This window comes from Podarcis bocagei, assembly GCF_964188305.1.
Source record: "Podarcis bocagei genome assembly, chromosome: 13".
Lineage (NCBI taxonomy): Eukaryota > Metazoa > Chordata > Lepidosauria > Squamata > Lacertidae > Podarcis > Podarcis bocagei.
In genome coordinates, this window is record NC_138138.1 from 31,638,884 (window position 1) to 31,661,213 (window position 22,330).

Here is a 22,330-nt window from a genome sequence, read left to right on the forward strand (position 1 = left end):
TTTTCAATGGCTGCTAGTCATAATGGCTTTATCTTACTTCCATTGTCACAGACAGTAATCCTCATTTGTCCTGTTTGAGGGTTTCCTGTAGGCTTCTGTTTTGCCATGGTGAGAATAGGATTATGCACTAGATGGGCCTTTTGTATGCTCCAGCTAGCTCTACTATAATTACCTGATTTAATACATGATTTGTATATATCTTTTCCTTTTCCATACAGGTTAAGCATTCTATGGAACAACTAGGTGAGAACCAGACCAATCTGAATGAGTTCATTCTGGAGGGGTTTTCATATCTTGCTGAACTGCAAATCTTGCTGTTTTTTGTTTTTCTGGTGACATACATAATCACCTTGCTGGGAAACATGCTCATTATTCTGCTCATAAAACTCAACCCTTCTCTTCAGACTCCCATGTACTTCTTCTTAGTGAACCTATCATTCTTTGAAATGTGTTACACCACTAGTGTGGTGCCCCAGATGCTGGTACATTTGTTAACAGAGCATAAAAGGATCTCCCTAGCAAGATGTGCAGCCCAGATGTATGCCTTCGCCGTGCTGGGGCTGACACAATGTTGCCTCTTGGCAGCTATGGCATATGACCGCTATGTTGCCATATGCCACCCATTGCACTACACAATAATCATGAACACCCGGGTATGTGTGCAGCTTGCAGCTGCATCATTGATTTCTTGCATCTCAGTAGAAATTGTTCAAACAGCATGGAACTTCAGTTTACCCTTCTGTGGTTCTAAACACATCCAGCACTTCTTCTGCGATATCCTACCAGTGGTGAAAAGGGCATGCACAGACACCTCCAAAAATGAGATTCTTGTCATGGCAGTGTCTACTATTTTCATCATGAGTCCTTTCCTACTGATCATCCTCTCCTACATCCGTATAATTTCAACCATCCTCAAACTTCCTTCTGCTAAGGGAAGGAGAAAAGCCTTCTCCACTTGCTCCTCACACCTCATGGTGGTGACACTATTTTTTGGGACAGCCCTCTTCACCTACTTAATACCCAAGTCCAGCTATAGTCCACGAAGTGACCAAATGATTTCTCTTATGTACACAGTTGTCAGTCCATTTTTGAACCCCATAATATATACCCTAAGAAATAAAGAAGTGAAGGGAGCATTTAAGAAGACAGTTTCACGGTTGCTCTCTGTACAGAACCCAACAAGTTGAAAATCTGAACCATGGAGTATGGCAACAAGAAAAATCAACAAACATAGGACATATCATTAGAGATTAAGGGGCTTTAAGTATATTGTTAAGGTCTAATTTATAACAGTTATTACAGAAAAAAGCCTGACTCCAACCTAAATTGCCTGTACCTCTGTGATAATTTTGGAGTGATTCTTTGGGTTAAGCATAAATCTATACCTGCTTTGATTATTAGTTTTCTTAATACTGTTTGCTGTACAGGAACCTGTACAGCATGACTAGTAGACTTTGACTTGTAGTGTCTTTTTCCCCTTTAAAAAACCCTCATACTTGGAGACTCACTGTATGAAATTTAACAGAAAAAGGATTTCATTCACAACAAGAATGGTAAACAGAAATACCATGGGATTTGGAAATCTTCAAAGAAACAGCAAACTATATACACACTGAACTCATCAGATGTCAAGGACTTTTCAATAAGTTGGTAGGTGTACAGCTTTGATTTTATTCAGTTACTTAAACTAATCACAGGCATGGTACAGTTTAGCTTTCAATAACTTGGGATTCTGAAACAGGTTGGTACTTTCTGTCAGGTGAGTTCTAATCTGCCAATTATCCTTCATATTCCCAACCTTTAGACATCTCTAGTAGACTTAGTGGTTAGGCATGTGGTCTAAACCACTGAGCCTCTTGGGTTTGTCAATTAGAAGATCTGCAGTTTGAATCCACACAACACGGTGAGCTCCCATTGCTCTGTCCCAGCTTCTGCTAACCTAGCAGTGTGAGAGTGTACCACTGCAAGTAGATAAATAGGTACCGCTGCAGCAGGAAGGTAAATGGTGTTTCCATCCACTCTTGCACTCGTCACAGTGTCCCATTGAGCCAGAAGCACTTTAGTCATGCTGGCCAAATGACCTGGAAAGCTGTCTGTGGACAGACGACAACTCAATCGGCCTGAAAAGTGAGATGAGCGCCCCCCCCCATCATTGACTGAACTTAACCATCCAGGGGTCTTTTACCTTTTACCTAGTAGATTTAGTATATCAGACAAGGGAATCAGCACTCATTCCACTTCTAACTGTAACAAAATAAAACAATTCCTTCCAGTAGCACCTTAGAGACCAAAGTTTGTTATTGGTATGAGCTTTCATGTGCATGCACACTACTTCAGATACATCTTTAGATACTTCTAATTGGTTTGGGATTATTCTTCTCTCACTAGAAGATACATCCTTGTCCTACTGAACTGAGGTTTAAGTGGAGCATTCCCTCACAACTCCACTACTCCTATACTAAAATTCAGCTTTCCAGTTCTCACATTTCTGTATACTCTTAAAAGACAATAACCACTATCTTTCAATCTAACTCCCAGCTCAGAGACGACCTTCTCTGGCTGTAAATATTCCTTCATAATGGTTTTCATTCAACTCAGAGGTACTACTGTTGACCTGCCCAATGCCATTAACTAATTCTGTGTAACACTTATTTTGTGATATCCCACCACTAGTGAAAATGTTATGCATAGACATGTTGCATAATAGGAAATACTCATATTAAAATGCTGGTGAATTTTCATGAATAGTTAAAAAATGCATACTGATGGGAATTTAAGTTTTTTTGGGGGATGAGAAACTTTGAGGAACTGAAATTGCGTGTTGAGGTCCCCAAGCCACCCCTCTAAATAATTCACAATTCACACAGAATTTTTATTTAAGGTTTTTGGCATAATTGTGGCCACAACTTTATTAAAATACAAAATATGAGTGGTTGCTTAGGCATTGGTTACAACTATCTGTCCCCACCTAGGGACAGAACTGACATCCGTAACCCTGCAAAAGTCAGTAAGGGAAAACATTTCTATGGAGCGAATGGAGCTGGGTGCCAGACCCTCACATCTCCCCAAATGTTCCCAGGGCCTCTTGCGCTGCCCAAGCCCCTTGTGAGGGATTCGGACAAAAGCATGGTGAGCCCCTGGATTCCTTTAATGGAATACCTGTGCAGCACCAGCATTGGAGGGGCAGGCACAGCCAATCCTTACCCCTCCATCAACCAATTTTTAACCAGTGCCTAACCACAACCTTACAAGTTGTGACGATTTGCTATGCAGTAGGCAAAAACCAAATGGCACCAGCCAATCAGCCAAATGGACAAAATTCCTACCAGGCCCCTGCCCCAAAAGCAGACACCCCATGACAGGCATAGCAAGGTCAAACACAAAAGCCCTAAAATTAGGGAGGGTGGGTAGGTGATCCGATGCATACAGCGAAAGAGAACGTTCATGCTGCATGCAGGGAATGTATAGCCTTTGGTCTGTCCATCAAATTAGCAACATCAAAATTTGCCCAACAACCCAGAATAGCCGAATCACTGTCATGACCATCTAGATGATCCCACCAAGCAACAAAGGGGGGTGTCCTGCCAGACCCCACCACAACACATGCTCTCCATAAAGGATATTAAATAGGATATTAAATATGTATTGTATACCGGAAAATTGTTTTACAAAATGTTGCATACTCATATTAAAATGCTGGTGAATTTTCATGAATAATTACAAAACGCATACTGATGGGAACTTAAGTTTGAGGGGTGGGGGGATGAAGAACTGAAATTTGAGCAACTGAAAATATCAGATTTGCCAACCCTACCAACACCACCCCCTCTGTCATCTGAAAGACCACCTGCAAGTACAAGTAGTGCTGTCTATATACTTCCTAATATTCTCTTTGTGATTACTAGGCTATTGTTTCTTGTGCATCCCTTCAGTAATCTATTGCTGATTTTATAGCTTTACTTTGGATGATTTTGTTGTCTTGCCTGCAATACAGATGAGAAAATATTAAAGAGCTCGGTAAGCTTGCACAGCTCTTTTCCATTTCATGTTTTGATTTATTTAAATATAAGCACATATCAGATTGTTCTAATTAATACCAAGACTATATCTGGAAGGGGGCGAAAAGGATTGTTACTTCTTTTTGCTTATTGAAGGAGTCGGCAACACTTTTCAGCCCAAGGCCAATTTCCCTTTTAGATAGCCTTCTGGAGACTGTAGGCCTGTGATGGAAGGAGCCTATTCACATGTTTCTCTTCACATATAAGGCTAATTCATGGACCTTGGTTGGACCACACTACCTGGCTTATTCCTTGCTTTTGAACTGGAGAGTCAATTGCATACAATGCTACATGTCAGCAGCTGTTCATACATAGGTCAAACTTAGATTCACAAAATGTTTAGGGGTATGCATAACCCTGCATCCCCCCAGAAAAAAAGGACTGGCACTCTCTACAATTTTGTGTCATGCCATTTCCCCACAGCAGCCATTTTTGTGTTACATCACACTCTCCCCGCCCCCCATGGCAACTATGTTATGCTTGGCACTTTCTCCAAATTAAAAGTGCTGTCTGGTTTAAAAAGTTTGTCAACCCCTGATATAAAGGCAAAAAGCAAGCTATGCTTTGGCCTCAGTACTGTGTTGAATTGTTCCTTTCCTCAGCACTCTCTAGTGCTACTTTGACACCTCTACCTGAAGTTCCTTAGTTTCTACATACAATTAAAGGAAATCTTGTGCAACTTTCCTTAGATCTTGAATGCTCAGATGGATGAAGAGTCCCGTGAAACTCAGAAATGTGCACAGCACACTGGAAACAATGGATGGTATCAGGAGTGCCATCTATGTGGGGCCATGGGAGCCAAGGCCCCATGAAAATTTTCAAGGAGGGGCCGGGTCCCCTCATTATTCCACAGCCCACACAGCGGAAGGAGGCCTGATGGGGCCCATCACACCCTCAGAAAGGACTGACAGGGCCTGCTGCGGCTGCGATGGGTTCTGTCGGGCCCTCCTACTGCAGCAACAGACTTCGGGAAGACCTGAAAGAGCCCATCACATCCACAGCAGGCCCGGTTGAGCCTTTCTGTGGGCACGACGGACCCCATCGGGCCTCCTTCTGCCATGTGATATCATGTGTGAGGCGCACGTGAAATCAAACACATGCAGTGGGCACCCACAATGATGGGTGGAACCGTGCGCACCTGTATGACATTCAAACTGTTGGTTGTTTTACCAACTTCATTCATTTTATTCTAATCAATTCAACATGGCTTACAGATGCTGAAAGCCCACCCCACCCCCTGGACTATTTTCCTGCACATTTTTTTCCCAGATGGGTGAATTTTTAATTGTATGGATAAACTGTCTTAAGTGCCTTAAAATGTTGGGATTTATGTAAGCCATTTGTAATTTCTCACATCCCTAGAGGTAACTTCTTTTCACCCACTTTTTTCATCATTCATATTTACTGTGTAAATATTTTGCAACTTCTCTAGACCCCAGTGATTAATTAGTGGAACATTCCCAAAAGCTTTTCTAAAGAATTTAGTTACATCAAGGATGGGAAGATATAAATTAGCATGTATTTGTTTGCAGCATCTCAGTGTGCTACTTCAAAGGAAGAAAGAGTGGTTATTTCTTGCGCAAAGTAAGAATAAGGTAGGTTTGTTACATCTCAATGACAGCGGTTCTGTCTAATTTGTGGGTTAAGAAGATCTGGACACTCTTCCTTAATTTGTAGTAAAATGAAAAGAGTTAAGAGAATCAACTTGTGCATATCTGTGTGCTTCCTATTGCACATTTCTGAATAAGCATAAATAATTTATAGTATTTTATGTGTGCTTATCAGCAGCTCTTCTGGATTGTTTTTATTTGAGGTGGTATTCAATCACATACAGGAAAATTCAAGTTGCACAATTATTGTTGATTGGGAGGTATGGACAACAAACTGATCCAAGGTGAGTGCCTGTCCAAATCTGAGCCCCATGTAATAACTATGCTCGGGGTTTAGCTTTAAACTGAGGAAATGGTGTGAGTGGAATGGCTTAGTCCTCATCCCCCAATACTACAACTCCTGTCTAAGGCAACACTCCTCTCCATCACTGCTTTTTGGGTGGTGGTGGTGTGAGACATAGGAAGATTAATTTAGGATTAGGGTTAGTGATCTTGTGCAACATTTGGAGTTTGGCTCTCAGTTTGCAGTACAGTTGGTTCCATAATAATAATAATAATAACAACAACAACAACAACAACAACAACAACAACAACAACAACAACAACAGGCTTGCCCTTGCGATTGAGGGGGCTGGCTCCATGCAATGTGCTCACGTCACACACAGACACCACACAGCTTGCACACGTGGCATGAGCATGTCACTGTGGGATATTCAGGGGGCATGACCCCCTTATTAATTTTTTTGGGGGGGAGACCCAAGGTCCCTCAGTTCCCACTAGCTGGCGCTCCTGAAAAAAGGCTGTTAGGCCTCCATCTCTGTGTAACGGCTAGTTGAGTGATGGCAAACAAATACATTATATGGTGTTTACACATAAGGTCTGGATTGAGAGGAAATGCTAAAGAGATTAATTTACCATAGTGCTGCAGCAAGAAAAACAATAACAGAGGAGCAAAGTATTTGCAATTTCCTCCTTGGAATCCTCCACACTTGCCCATTTCTGAAATCTTCCATCTCGAGTGTCTTCTCAAAGCTAAGTCAAATGATATTACTCTGACCGTGGCAAAAAAATTCTCAGAGGTAATAAGAAAAAGAAATCAACATGCTCTGGATAAAACATAGTAACTGTCTTGGTATCTTTTCTTTGTATCTCTCCTGCATTTTGCTTCTGAAATTTTTTTGTGGGTCTTTGGACTGTAATAAAACAATGTATTTGAGTAACTATACTATACTTATTTGATCTAATTAATGTCCAGTATCAATCTATTCCTCTTCCATATAGGATATCCATTCTATGGAAGACATAGGAGAGAACCAGACCAATCCTAATGAATTCATCCTTGTAGGGTTTTCAGACTTAGCTGAACTGCAAATCTTGCTGTTTTTCATTTTTCTGGCAACATACATGATCACCTTAGTTGGGAACCTGCTCATAATTCTGCTTGTAAAACTCAACCCTTCTCTTCAGACGCCAATGTATTTCTTCCTGGTGAACCTATCATTCTTAGAAATGTGTTACACCACAAGTGTGGTGCCCCAGATGCTGATACATTTGTTAACAGAGCATAAAAGCATTTCTAAAGCTGGATGTGCAGCCCAGATGTATGTCTTCACCATCTTGGGGCTGACAGAATGCTGCCTTCTGGCAGCCATGGCATATGATCGCTATGTTGCCATATCTCATCCTTTGCATTACACAGTCATCATGAACCACCAAGTATGTACACAGCTGGCAGCCGCATCATGGATTATTGGCATTTCAGTGGAAGTTGCTCAAACAACATGGATCTTTAGCTTACCATTTTGTGGTTCTAAACGCATTCAGCACTTTTTCTGCGATATCCCACCACTGGTGAAAATGGCATGCACAGACACCACTAAAAATGAAATTGTTGTCATGACAGTGTCTGTCCTTTTCATCATGAGTCCATTCCTGTTGATCATCCTCTCCTATATCCGTATAATTTCAACCATTCTCAGACTTCCTTCTGCAGAGGGAAGGAGGAAAGCGTTTTCCACTTGCTCCTCACACATCACAGTAGTGACATTATTCTATGGGACAGCCCTTTTTGCCTACTTAAGGCCCAAGTCCAGCTACACTCCGGAGAGTGACAAGATGATTTCTCTTATGTACACTGTTGTGACACCTGCTTTAAACCCCATAATATATACCCTAAGAAATAAAGAAGTAAAAGGAGCATTTAAGAAGACAGTTACAAGAATCTTCTCTGCCCAAGATTCAACTAATTGAACATTTGAGTAATTCTTATTTTAAACATTTGAAAAAAGTTTGAAAGTTGTAACATGAAAATAAAATATTTGAAAACTCTTGATAATAGATATTAAGCCTATATACACTCATAGTCTGTGTGTCTGAACAATTGTAGAGGAGTATTAAACTGTTTCTGAATGGCACAATATTACATGAAGGTTGGCTCAAGCCAACTCTCTGACATGCTCATTGTGTATTGCGAAGGGGTTTTTACTTTTTATTTTTGCATGAAAAAAGTTTCATGTATATAAATCCACTACTGGAGGTATAGGAGAAATTTAGTTCAGTTGGCAAATAAGGTGTTGAAAAAAAGCAAAGGACTTGGATGGTTGTACTTTAATTGATAATAAAATGTTTGAAAAAGCGTGTTCTCCTTCAGGGAGAGCACGTGTTGCGGTGGGGTCTACTGAGCCACCCCCTTTGTTGCTGGGTAAGTTCTCCAAGATGGCCAGGGAGCATTGATTGGATTGCTGAGTTGCTGGGGCAAAGGTTATGTTGCAATTTTGGTGGGAGGGGTAAAAGGTTTAAATACTCTGCACGCAGCCTTGTACTTTCTCTTTTGCTGCATGCAACGGATCACCCGCCCACCCGCCCTAGAGTAAGGGGTTGTTGCATTGACCTTGCTATGCCTGTCATGGGGTCGTCTGCCTTTGAGCAGGGGCCTGGTAGGAATTTTTCCAACTGGCAAATTGGCCGGCTGGGTTGTTTTTGCCTACTGCATAGCAAATCGTCACAACTTGTAAGGTTGTGGTTAGGCATTGGTTATAAACCTGGTGGAGGAGGGGTTAGGATAGGCTGGGCCTGCCCCTCCATGGTTGCTGCGGAAAGGGAATTCCATTAAAGGAATCCTGGGGCTTGCCATCTTTTCGTCCAATCCCTGGAATGGGACTAGGGCCGGCAGGCCTTCGGGGAGCATGCGGGTGAGAATTGAGGGTCTGTGACTCAGCTCCATTTCTCCCCAACTTGCTTTCCCCCGCACTGTCTTTCGGTGGTGCCCGGAAGTCAGTTCTGTCCCCAGGCGGGGGGGACAGATAGTCTTAACCAATGCCTAAACAGTAGTAGATAGGTAGCCGTGTTGGTCTGCCATAGTCAAAATAAAAAAATTCCTTCCAGTAGCACCTTAAAGACCAACTAAGTTAGTTCTTGGTATGAGCTTTCGTGTGCATGCACACTTCTTCAGATACACTGAAACAGAAGTTGCCAGATCCTTCTATATAGTGAGAAGGTGGGGAGGGGTGTTACTCAGAAGGGTGGTGGGAATGGGAGATAGGCAGATAGCTGAGAGAGCCTCTTGACGACTCTTAACGACTGTAATAGGTCTTACAGGAAAAGGCAAGGGGTGGGAAGGTGAGAAATGGTTTAGTCATGTATAGTGAGATAAGAATCCAATGTCTTTGTTCAGCCCAGGTCTTTTCATGGTTTTAAGTTTGGTAATGAGTTGTAATTCAGCAGCTTCTCTTTCCAGTCTATTTCTGAAATTCCTTTGTAGTAAAACAGCTACTTTGAGATCTTGTATAGAATGTCCTGGGAGATTGAAGTGTTCTCCTACTGGTTTCTCTGTTCTGTGATTCTTGATTCCTGAAGGACACTGTTGGCATTTGATGGCATACACAATGTTAGACGATGAGCAATTAAATAGTCCCGAGATGGTATGTGTGATGTTGTTGATGTTGTCATCACATACAGCTCCCAAGTTAAAACAGTACAACGCATCATCAGAGATCTACAACCTCTCCTGGACAATGACAGTTCTCTTTCTCAAGCTCTGGGAGGAAGACCTTTCATTGCCTACAGACAGCCACCCAATCTTAAACAACTCCTAACCCACAATAATACTACAACCAGACTTAACACAGACACTGGCACCAGAGCCTGCAATAAACCCAGATGCCAAATTTGCTGCCACATACACCCGGACAACACCATTACTGGCCCCAACAACATCACACATACCATCTCGGGACTATTTAATTGCTCATCGTCTAACATTGTGTATGCCATCAAATGCCAACAGTGTCCTTCAGCTCTCTATATTGGACAAACAGGCCAAACCTTACGCCAAAGAATAAACGGACATAAATCTGACATCAAGAATCACAAAACAGAGAAACCAGTAGGAGAACACTTCAATCTCCCAGGACATTCTATACAAGATCTCAAAGTAGCTGTTTTACTACAAAGGAATTTCAGAAATAGACTGGAAAGAGAAGCTGCTGAATTACAACTCATTACCAAACTTAAAACCATGAAAAGACCTGGGCTGAACAAAGACATTGGATTCTTATCTCACTATACATGACTAAACCATTTCTCACCTTCCCACCCCTTGCCTTTTCCTGTAGACCTATTACAGTCGTTAAGAGTCGTCAAGAGGCTCTCTCAGCTATCTGCCTATCTCTCATTCCCACCACCCTTCTGAGTAACACCCCTCCCCACCTTCTCACTATATAGAAGGATCTGGCAACTTCTGTTTCAGTGTATCTGAAGAAGTGTGCATGCACACGAAAGCTCATACCAAGAACTAACTTAGTTGGTCTTTAAGGTGCTACTGGAAGGAATTTTTTTATAATGCCTAAACAACCACTCACGGTTTGTATTTTAATAAAGTTGTGGCCAAAATCATGCCAAAAATCTTAAACAAAAATTACGTGTCCGTTGTGAGTTATTTTGGGGGTGGATTGGGGACCTCGACACGCAACTTTGGTTAATAAATATTTAAGATATATTTACTCATAGACCTAGTTCTGACAGACAGTATTGTCATGAGCTATTTCTGAATGGCACCTTTTCAGATTGGTATAAGGTTTGATGATCCTTACAAATATTCCTTGAACAAAGAGGGGGGGCATTTTTGCTAGGAGTGCACACACCTAACCTTTTTTCAGACATATTCATTGTGGAAGGTTTGTTTGTTTGTTTGTTTGTTTGTTTGTTTGTTTGTTTGTTTTTGAAGAAGAAGAAGAAGAACCTGCATTCTGTCATCTCTAGCACCACCAGAAGGTAGAAGTGATACAGTCCAGCTAAAGGTTTATTTCTTAATATTCTCTTTGTGAGAACTCGACTACAATTTATGATACCTGCTCACAGTTATCTATACCTGCATGTTACGACTTTGCTTTGGAAAGCTGCATTGTCTTTCTCTGTGATGTAGTGTGTGTGTGTGTGTGTGTGTGTGTGTGCGCGTGCACACACACACACACACACACACCAACTTATTATTTTTTGGCTTGTTGTTTGCTGCCATGAGTTCCATTGTGGGAAAGGGGGAATATAAATTTAATGATAAATAAAATAAATACATTGTTCTGTTTACTAACTCATGGATGTGCAGAATCTTAGATAATGGAAGTGCAATATCGCTTTATAATTAATCATTTTGGCCCCATAGGAGAAACCCAATTTTTATACCCAAAGCAGCAGTTTCAACTTCTCTGGGGACAATGATTTGCTTCAAATAATGATGCCAATGGGGTATCATGTCTGCACACTTTAAAATCCTTTAAGATGAGAATCATTCTCTCTCTCTCTCTCTCTCTCTCTCTCTCACACACACACACACACACACACACACACAGCTTCTGGAATTGGACATCCCTAGCTATTTCATAGGTGCATTAAATAGGATAGGCTGACCATATCCTTTACCTACAATGATCAGCAGTCCTCCAAAAGTAAGTGCTTGTTTCTTTCTTTTTTACACCAGAAAAGGATCAGTAGACAATGTTCTTGTTAGATGGACTTATTAATCCTATTAATGCAACTCAGAACAAAGTCCCGTTACATTCAGTGAGGCTTATTCCCATGTAAAGTGAATATAGAATTGCATCTTTAGCCTGCAATCCTTTATGCACTTAGGTCTGAAAACTATGATTCAGCTAGGTCTGAAAACTATGATGATAGTTGTAGTCCAACAAGATCTAGAGGGCACTGCTCCATCTATAGCTAAAGCAAAAACAAGGTCACTCAAAGAAATATTTTTAATCAAGATCAATCTGCAAACATTATTATCAATTGAATAATCAATTATTATCAATTATTATCAACTGGATAATCAGTTGGATCACTTTCTTAAGTAAAAACCTGCAGGTTGTCAATTTATGCCAACAGGGTACAAGTTAGCTCCCTTTAAGAATATAGAAATAGTGCAGCTTTAGTGCAGCTTTATATGTAACACTAAAAAATATCTATATAGGATAATTTTTTGCTGCATGACATTGAAATGACTGAAATATTCTTGCATTTGTAATATTCAGATTAAACACCATGAGATCAACTTCCTCTGAGAATGAAACATGCATCTTGGAATTCATACTCCTGGGATTTGTAAATATCACACAAGGAAAGACCTTCCTTGCCATCCTGTTCCTCACTATGTATACTGTCTGCTTCTTGGGAAACTCACTCATACTCACCATGACTGTGTTAAATCGGTCTCTACACACCCCCATGTATTTCTTCCTTGGCAACCTCTCTTTCCTTGACATCTGCTACATCTCTGTGACAGTACCAAAAATGCTAGCAGATCTCTAGGCTGAATCCCCAGTCATTTCCTTCATGGGTTGTGCTGCACAGTTGTTTTTCCTTGTTGCCTTGGTGGGCACCGAAGGATTCCTTCTGGCTTCTATGGCTCTGGACCGCTATTTTGCCATATGCCATCCATTGGGCTATACAAAACTCATGAATAAATATATTTGCCTTCAATTGGCTGCTATATCCTGGACTTGTGGCTTCCTCAATGCTTCTCTCCACACAACACTCACATTTCGCCTGTCTTTCTGCCAATCTAATGGAATTAGTCATTTTTTCTGTGATATTCCACCATTGTTGAGTATTTCATGCTCTGACACGTCAGTCAATGAGGCAACCCTTCTTACAGTGGGTGTGTTTGTAGGCCTTAGCCCTTTCTTCTTCACCCTGGTCTCATACACATTCATCCTTCATGCCATTTTAAGCAGCCGCCAGAAAGGACAGCGCCACAAAGCCATTTCCACCTGTGCTTCCCATCTCACAGTTGTGATTCTGTTCTATGGCTCCAGCATATTTACATATGTCCGTCCTACCTCCAGCTACTCACTTGAAAGGGATCAGCTTGTGGGGGTTTTGTACAGTCTCTTAACGCCAACACTCAACCCAATTATTTACAGCCTACGGAACAAGGAAGTGAAGCTGGCAATGAGAAAGTTTCTGCTGAGAATACCTTCCCTTGGAATTTAGATTCCTTAACTGAAACCTCAAGGACCTGAAGATCAGTTGAAGAGATCTGAAGACCCATACTATCACTATAAAGACGTAAGAATATAAGAATAATCTTGTCAGATTGGACCAGTAGCTCATCTAGTACACTGTTCTCGCAGTGGCCAGCTAGATGCCTGTGAGAAACCAGGGAGCAGAACATGAGCACAAAAGGACTCTCCCCTTCTGTGGTTTCCATCAACTAGAATTTGCAGTCTTTGCTGCCTCCAGCTGTGGAGGTGGAGCATAGACATCATGGTTAGTAACCATTGATAGCTATCTCTTTCATGAACTGGTCTAATCCACTTTTAAAGCCATCCAAGTTGGTGGTCAGCAGTGCCTCCTGCGGGAGTGAGTTCCATAGTTTAACACACCTACACTGAAAGATCTGTCCCAATGGGCTGATTTTTATGTTTTGATATTTGGCAAAGGACCAAAGTCTGAGAACATGATATACTTGGGAGGTTGTGGACTCTTCTTCCTTGGAGATTATAAAGCAGAGGTTGGGTTGCCATCTGTCATCAATGGGGGTTGGACTAGATGATCCTTGGGGTACCTTTCAAGTCTACAATTACATGATTCTATGATTCTATGAAAGTCTGAAAAGTAGTGTGCAGTACGGTTTGGAAGAGAAAAACAGTGGGCTGAGTTGCAGTGCTGAACCATTCACCATGAAATTCCTCTCCCTGGGCATTTGTTGTGAAATTCTTTTGCAAGCATAGATTATAGGCCTTCTGCAGATGCAATCTCTTCAGGAGGTTCATTTTCCATGATACAGAACCTTTAGGGTGGCAGCACCCACCCTTTGGAACTCTCTCCCATTACATATCAGACAAGAAGCAAGCTTGTTTTCTCCTGCTCTGGAGAGTAGGACTCAAACCAATGGCTTCAAGTTACAAGAAAGGAGATTCTGACTAAACACCAGGAATAGCTTTGTGACAGTAAGAGCTGTTCAGCAGTGGAAGAGTTTACTTCAGGAAGCTGTGCACTCTCTTTCACTGGAGGTTTTTAAGCAGAAGTTGGATGGCCATCTATCAGGCATGCTTTAGTTGAGATTCCTGCATTGCAGGAAATTGGTCTAGATGGCTCTTGGGATCCCTTCCAACTCTACAATTCTGTGATTCTAAGAACCATCTCTACTGCCTTTTTACCATGTGCTGAATACCTGCCTTCCCCATGAAGGCTTTCAAGTAGAAATTCTAATCCCAGTCAGTATCTCTATTGCATTTGAAATAGTTTATGCATGTGTTTTTATTTTTGATGTTTTGAATGATGTTTTTTATGACATTTTTATTTTTAATGGCTTTGAGATGTTTCATGGAAAGATGTTTCATAGATGAAATGAAAATAAACAAGCAACATCCATACTATTACTTCATGGTTGAAGATGGTCACTAATGATGTCTGTTAATATGTGAAATACATAAAGATCCGACTACTATATTTTACATTCCACTTTATTAATACAGGAATGTTTCTAATGGGAGAGAAATATCAAAACTTTCATATATACAGTACCAATGCTACTCTAAATAATACAAAAGCATGTATACTTGCTATGTCAACACTACAGGATTCGCTTCAGTTTATAGTAGCAGAACGCATTCCTGGCCATGTCTAGATGCTTTCCAGGAGCATATCTGAAACCACTCCAAGGCAAATAGATATTGAATGCCATTAGTGGTAGAATGGTAGTCTAAACCACAGAGCCTAGGGCTTGCTCATCAGAAGGTCAGCGGTTTAAATCCCCACGACGGGGGTGAGCTCCCATTGCTCAGTCCCAGCTCCTGCCCACCTTGCAGTTCGAAAGCACGTCAAAGTGCAAGTAGATAAATAGGTACCACTCCAGCGGGAAGGTAAATGGTGCTTCCATGTTAGTCTTAGTCATGCTGGCCACATGACCCGGAAGCTGTCTGTGGACAAACACGAGCTCCCTCGGCCAATAAAGCGAGATGAGCGCCGCAACCCCAGAGTCGTTCGCGACTGGACTTAACTGTCAGGTGTCCCTTTACCTTTACCTAAGATAGATACTTTGCTGCCGCATCCCTACAACACCAGCTTAGTCTTGGGTTGATATTACACAGAATATGCAAGTGAAAACTTATTGACCTAAACAGGGCCACATATATCTCAGTGAACCATCTCTCACCAATTCACATAATATACAAAACTGCAGTGGTTTCGATGTCAAGCAGGTTATAGGCAATTCCCCACTGATCTTCCACTGAGCATCTATAGAAAAAGAAGGATCTGTAAAGTTGGAGAGGATATTTGAATGAGAACCAAGATGGTGTGGGGCAGATGAGTAGAGCTCCTGGGAGCACTAGGAGTCTTGTGTGACAGCATGGTAATAACTGTAATGGAGGATGAGTAGTAGTAATAATTTCCATAGCAGTCTGGATTTCTCAGCAGCAGTTCAGGGCAAGCCTGCATGACTTGTGACTCTCCAATCTGAAGTCAGCCCATCAGACACACATTTTGTCTTCAAAGGTATGGGATGCAAGAATACCCCCCCCCAACCCAATACCAGAAAGGCAGCAAAAACTGGAGTTCTAATCACCCAGTAGGTTGTCCCACATATCTAAGACTTTGCATGCCTTTTAGGACTTCCTAGACATTATGTGCTATTTGTTCCCTTTAATCTCAAAAAATGAGCCAATAATTTTAAACTGATTTTTTATTTGAAAATTTAACATAGAGAAGGGGAGAGGAAGAGAGAAAGAAAGAAGAAAGCAAAAAAGAAGAACTACAAGAACGACTACTACTACCAGCTCACATTAGGAATACAGTAACTATGAATATACACAGATTAAGCATATAAATTAACTAGCAGAAAGTGCCCAGTGTTGCCTGGGAATTCTAAACAGCGGAGGAAAAGCAAACAAACAAACTCAAGATTTCTAAATAGATAGTGTACTTCGTTATTTTTAAGGATGTGCACAGTCTTAGATTGCCCAACCAGAGGGAGATTTTGGAGCAACTTTCAGTTAACTTCTATAAATTATTAAATCACATTAAAGCCAAGCTTCTGTTTCTAAAATGTTTGTCTTCCAGGGCAGAATCTCCTAAGCATTATTTTTTTTAAAGCTTTCTTAACATCTTCATTTCTCAAACTGTAGATGATTGGGTTGAGCATGGGGGTCACCACACTGTAGATAAATGAGACCACCTTGTTAACTTCCATTGAGTTCTGGCCTGTGGGGTTGACATATATGAAGATAACGGTTCCATAGTAGAGTGAAACTACAGTCAAGTGGGCAGTGCAGGTGGAAAAGGCCTTCTGCCGTCCTTTTGCTGAGGACATCCTTAGGAGGGTTGCCAGGATGCAGACATAAGAAAGCATGGTCAACAGAAAAGTTCCTAATACTATGACAGCTGAACTGATGAAGATGATGGTTCTGCTGATGTACGTGTTAGTACATGACAGGCTGAGCAGTGGAGGGACATCACAGAAGAAATGGTCAATGATGTTGCCGCAGAAGTGCAACCTGCCAACTAAGATGGTAGATGGGCAAGGATTTAGGAATCCAGTCACCCAGGAAGCTAAAGCTAAGTAGATACACATTCTACTGCACATCAGTGTTGAGTATCTCAGTGGGTTGCATATGGCAAGATAACGGTCATAAGCCATAACAGCAAGTAGGAAGCACTCTGTGGAACCCAGAAAGAAGAAGAAATATGACTGCACAAGGCATGCTGTTAGAGAGATAGCCTTAGATCTTCCTAAGGATATTGCCAGAAGTTTAGGGAGAGTGACTGAGGTGTAACCAATCTCCAGGATAGCAAGATTGCTCAGGAAGAAGTACATCGGTGTGTGGAGACTCGATTCTGTCTTTAGTGTGATAAGCAGGATTATGTTTCCCCAAAGTGTAAGGAGATATATGAGAAGGAATGTGATGAAATATATAACTTGTAACTTCTTAGTACCTGTGAAACCAGCAATGATGAATGTTGTTACTCCTGTGTAATTTAACTGCTCCAAGACTGTGTCATCTTCCATCTAGAAAACAAATGTGAATAAGCAGTCATGGTGATAGTGAGCTATAAATGTTTGCACTGCATTCTCACATTTTAATGATATGGTCAATGTTAGTCAAGTGAAATGCTGAGGTGAACTTGGAGGTTTGGTTGAAACATCTGAGAAATTAGGAGATTAGCAAATCAAAACTTTAATAAATTAATCGACACTCCTCCACCACCAGTGAAGGGTTCATTCTCTAAATGTAGATCCAATATTTGATTGTGCTATCTGAAAGTCTGGTTAGACATAGACCTGCTGTCTGGGTTCAAGCCAAACTGAACAGTTTCAATGTGAACTGGTCTGCATTTGTGATTATATAACTAAACAGAGTCATATAAGTACTACTCCCATAACTCACTTCTCATTGTAGCTGTACTTTATAGACTCATCTTAAAAATGTAGGTATATGTAACTGCATCTCTGTCTTTTTTTATGCTCAGTATGCTCTGTGTATGGTTCCGTTATGGTTTATATGTTTATGTGTTACTTTGTGCATATGTTTATGATAAATCAATAAACATTTAAGGTAATAATTTCTCACTAATACAATACAGTGGTACCTCGGGTTACAGATGCTTCAGGTTAAAGATGCATCAGGTTACAGACTCCGCTAACCCAGAAATAGTACCTTGGGTTAAGAACTTTGCTTCAGGATGAGAACAGAAATCATGCGACAGCGGTGTGGCGGCACAGCGGTAGCGGGAGGCCCCATTAGCTAAAGTAGTACCTCAAGTTAAGAACAGACCTCTGGGACGAATTAAGTTCTTAACCCGAGGTACCACTGTATTAGCCATATCTTATTTCTGCTTTATATGAAATATTTCAAGTGGCACAATAAGAAATAAATGTTGGCAATGATATCAGACAATGATGAGATCCTTTGAGGTATTGTTAACACCTGGAAGTAAGGTGTTTCCCCCAGGACTGTGCCATGGCAAAAACAAAAGGAAGCTTCATTTGCTTTCATTTCCTTGTGTTATTTTTATTTAAAAATAGAATCTACAAGCAAGTTAGCCTGGAACTGATTCATTGAAAACTGCAACCGTTATATTTTGCCTCCCTGATATTTGGTACAATGTTACTTAATCTGCCTTTGCACATGGTAGTATAGGCTATTTCTTTTCTCTGTGTGCTCAGGATGTGTCAGCAGGACTTTCTCTCTGTGTGTTCTCTTCCTCCTCCTCCTCCTTTTAAAATAACATCTCTCCTGTTGATTAACAATATCCCTAGCAGCAAAATCACCTTAGCCTTTTTCTTTTTACTGTGTGGTAGGATGTCATCTGTTGTATGACATCTTGACTTTAACATAGGTTCAGTTAAAGAGTATTGACACTAGCTGAGTAATCCCCAAATAACCTTGGTCATCCCCAACCCATATTCTTCCTCCTTTGAAAGTCCCAGATTCAGTCTCCAATAGTCAGCATGCACAATGCTGAGCTAGCTGGACCAATGGTCTGACGTAGCATGTTTCAAGAGAGTGCACTAAATAACTGACTCCATTTCAAAAAGGAAACCCAGACAGATGGGTGGGGTATTAATAATAATAATAATAATAATAATAATAATAATAATAATAAACCCAATAAAAACAATATTTATGATAGCATTAGGCAAAAGCATAAAGTCGACCATTTATGAATATTCAATTTATAGAAGGTAGGTGCAATCCAGGAGGGTTATGTATCCAAAACTGTCTACATCTCCAGGTTCAAATTTCAGGTCTGAGAGAAAGAAGACTTGTCAATATCATTCAGACTTCTACCTGTAACAAGATAGAGATACAGCCACTTGGATACTCTGTGAACATTACAGTCATACCTCGGGTTATGAATGCTGTGGATTGCGCATTTTCAGGTTGTGGACCGCACCAAACCCAGAAGTACCGGAATGGGTTACTTCCGGGTTTCAGTGCTCTTGCATGCAGAAGTGCAAAATGACGTCACGTGCATGCAGAGACGCAGCGCTGCAAGTTGTGAACGCTGCAGGTTGCGAACGTGCCTCCTGCACAGATCACATTCGCAACCCAAGGTATGACTGTCATCAAAAAAGATTCAAGGTTGGCAGTACTGGATCTGGATCTGGGGACATGTTAGGTAGAGGTATCTCAGTGAAGACCATTTACCTGAAAAAGGTGAGCCATGCAGGGTAGGAATTTTCACTGTTGCTGGCCCTCTTGGATTAAATGTGAAATGTCACAATTGCAGTGGTGTTGGGGTGATTCGCCCTTTGGCACTGTTGGGGCCCTGACAAATTCCAGATCTTTCTGCTGTTTGCAGTCAGACCTGAAAGGAGGCAAGATGCTATACATAACAGGAGTCACTTTTGTAGCACTGGTATTAGATAGTTTTGGATGGCAAATACCACTGGACTGCTATAGATGAAAAACAGAACATACCTTTTTGGACTAGTTTGCTTAGGAACCCAAAAACCAAATATAACAGCAATAGTCTTCTTATTTCGCTGTCTCTTCTATACTTCTTGACTAGGGGTCAGCAAACTTTTTCAGCAGGGGGCCAGTCCACTGTCCCTCAGACCTCATAGGGAGCCGGGCTATATTTTGAAGAAAAAAATGAATTCCTATGCCCCACAAATAACCCAGAGATGCATTTTAAATAAAAGGACATATTCTACTCATGTAAAAACACACTGATTCCCAGACCGTCCAGGACCGGATTTAGAAGGCGATTGGGTCCAGCCCCTGGGACTTAGTTTGCATACCCATGTTCTTGCTGAAGCTGGGCTTTGCAGGAGTAAAAGATAAAATTCACTAGGAACTAATAAAAGAAATGTATTCAATGATTCTAAAAATATAGTTTAAAAAGTCTTGGGGTGGGGAGAAATGATTTGAAAAGAGACCTAGTAAATTAATATGAAGTGAGCCCAATATTCTCTGCACTTTATTCAGTCTGATGTGGTGATTTCTTGAAGCCTACGAAAATATCATAGTGTTTGGTGTGCATGTGTGTCTCCTGAGAGCCAATCAATTTAAGAGTTTGGGGAATGGAAAAAGAAGGTAAATGAGCCAATGTGGAGTAGTGGCTGAGGGCCAAAACTAAACTTAACAATGTCTACTCCATTTACAGAGGAACAATCCTTTGCACAAGAAGATGGTGTAATGCAAGCCAGTGTAAGTTGATTAGGTATAAAGTAACAAAGGTGTAAAGTTCAGCCGGTTGGGCTACTGGTGCTCCACTGAGCTTCGGAAAGGGAAAAACAAGGCTTTGAAATAGTGTTCTATGCCAGGTTGCCATGTCATCTGACATAGCTGAATGGGCTTAGGATCTACTGTAGTCAAATTCCCCCTTCTCTGGTTTCACCCCCATAATGCCTCTTCTGGGGACTTACAATGGCCTCATCTCAGCCAACTTCACCTGAGCCCCTGCTGTATCAGGACGAGCAAGTTATACTGGCATGTATTCAGCTGAGCTTGGCTTGGGACCAGGGCCGGATTTAGGTTTGATGAGGCCCTAAGTTACTGAAGGTAATAGGGCCCTTTATATGTCCAGTTGAAGTTTATTAATATTGAAATACAATTAAGAAGAAGTACAATGGTACCTCAGGTTACATACGCTTCAGGTTACACACTCCGCTAACCCAGAAATAGTGCTTCAGGTTAAGAACTTTGCTTCAGGATAAAAACAGAAATCGGGCTCCGGCGGCGCGGCAGCAGCGGGAGGCCCCATTAGCTAAAGTGGTACTTCAGGTTAAGAACAGTTTCAGGTTAAGAATGGAACTCCGGAACGAATTAAGTACTTAACCTGAGGTACCACTGTATATTAATAGTGATGGTGATATTTTAGGGAGTAGGCTAGCAGACCTACTAGGTACTTACATCATAGGAGCCTACACAACAGAAAACACTGTTGCTGTATGTAGGTTTTAATTTATTTGTTTTTTAGCCTATATTTTGGAAATGTACATCCATTTTTTTCCCTTTAAATTTTTTTGGGGGCCCCCAAGAGAGTGGGTGTGCCTTTGCCCATTCTTTTGGAAATGTCTGTACAGGGGGAGAGGAAGGGTTAATAGGTAGACCAATAGAAAAGCCCAGAGGTGGAGCCTACCTGTTTTTAAAAGGCTTAGCCAGAGGTTTAGACAGTTGGGGGGAAGCAGTTGGGAAAGCACCTCCTACCTTCTCCCCGAAGTCTCACTTACCAGAGTCACAGTGATCACTTCCAGTAAGTGGCTCAGCCAGCAATCTTACCTACACAACCCTAAATGGTTTAGGACCTAGGTACCTAAAAGTGTGTGACTTTCCCTACATATTCCTGCCTAGGCCCTTGCATCATCTGAGGATATTTTGGTGGTGCTATCATTGCATATTAGAAGATTTGTTTGCTTGTGCTAGTGGAGTAGATCTCTTTAGCACTATTTTTCCCAGAATCTGTATTAAAATTAATGTACATTTTGTATACCAAAACAAAAAGATCCTAATAAAATTTAATCAGTGGGAGGTTTAAAATCAACTGATTTGTCATTTAGATTTTGCACTCCTGCTGGAAATAAAGAGTTCCTGAATTTCTTAGTGGTATTGTTATATTTGATGAGATATCTGGAGATTGAACATGGAACCCTCTGCCTGAAAAGCAGTTCATCCAACACTGGTCAGGAATAGCACACATTGTTATTTTTCCTAAACAAGACACTCATACTTCAGAACAATAATGGAGTATCTGTGTTCTCTCGAGGTTGCAGGATTCCAGGTCCCAGCATCCATGAACTATGATCAGTGAATGTGGTCCTATGAAATGGGGAATGACCACAAATAGTAGAGGTCCTGTTCTACCTCCTTTCAGAGGGTCAGGTACCACCAATTATGGAAAGGATCCTGAAGAGTTTTTATTCCTTTATTTAGATTTATAAATATGCCTTTCATCACATGGAGATGAGATCATTTCAAGAGAATACCAACATAAACATCAAAAAAGTTAACACTAATTATATCAACCAATTACCAGTGTTTTGTGTTTTGTTTTGTTTAAAAAACAACAATTTTAAAACATTAAAAATGCACAATAACAGTTTCAAATATAACAGGTAATATTCAAATGCCTACTGGCAACATTGCCTATCCTCCTCTGAAAACCAGAAAAGTAAACGGAGCATATTTAACCACCATCAGAAATCAGTGCCAGATGCAT

The 22,330-nt window shown here is 41.0% G+C and overlaps 3 protein-coding genes and 1 pseudogene across 6 annotated transcripts; 3 read left to right on the top strand and 1 right to left on the bottom strand.

The window, feature by feature from the left end:
• Positions 1 to 362: 362 nt before the first annotated feature.
• Positions 363 to 1,187, top strand: LOC308571710 (olfactory receptor 10A7-like; the record flags this gene model as incomplete). The annotated part of the gene is made up of 1 exon (XM_081167349.1): positions 363 to 1,187. The coding sequence occupies one exon, from the start codon at positions 363 to 365 to the stop codon at positions 1,185 to 1,187; it is 825 nt and encodes a 274-aa protein (XP_081023475.1).
• A 5,137-nt stretch (positions 1,188 to 6,324) lies between these two features.
• On the top strand, positions 6,325 to 7,924 carry LOC308570514 (olfactory receptor 10A4-like). The gene has a single exon (XM_081165417.1). It carries the CDS (start codon positions 6,962 to 6,964, stop codon positions 7,916 to 7,918), a length of 957 nt encoding a protein of 318 aa, XP_081021543.1. The 5' UTR covers positions 6,325 to 6,961; the 3' UTR covers positions 7,919 to 7,924.
• Positions 7,925 to 12,121: 4,197 nt separating this feature from the next.
• On the top strand, positions 12,122 to 13,948 carry LOC308570523 (olfactory receptor 5V1-like; annotated as a pseudogene). Its single transcript has one exon. The product of its transcript is annotated as an olfactory receptor 5V1-like (transcript).
• Positions 13,949 to 15,807: 1,859 nt separating this feature from the next.
• On the bottom strand, positions 15,808 to 21,313 carry LOC308570504 (olfactory receptor 6F1-like). Of its 3 annotated transcripts, none has more exons than XM_081165405.1 (3): positions 21,254 to 21,313; positions 19,315 to 19,474; positions 15,808 to 17,171 (listed from the first exon to the last, which is right to left on the bottom strand). In XM_081165405.1, exons 2-3 carry the CDS (start codon positions 19,330 to 19,332, stop codon positions 16,206 to 16,208), a joined length of 984 nt encoding a protein of 327 aa, XP_081021531.1. In that variant the 5' UTR covers positions 19,333 to 19,474; positions 21,254 to 21,313; the 3' UTR covers positions 15,808 to 16,205. The 3 variants fall into 3 exon arrangements, with proteins under 3 accessions (XP_081021531.1, XP_081021530.1, XP_081021532.1); XM_081165404.1 differs by lacking the exon at positions 21,254 to 21,313 and adding an exon at positions 21,025 to 21,181; XM_081165406.1 differs by lacking the exons at positions 19,315 to 19,474; positions 21,254 to 21,313 and adding an exon at positions 19,588 to 19,876.
• Between the last annotated feature and the right edge of the window lie 1,017 nt (positions 21,314 to 22,330).

Excerpts from the sequence above, each read along its gene's own strand:
- LOC308570514 (XM_081165417.1), top strand. The coding sequence starts at position 6,962 with ATGGAAGACATAGGAGAGAACCAGACCAATCCTAATGAATTCATCCTT.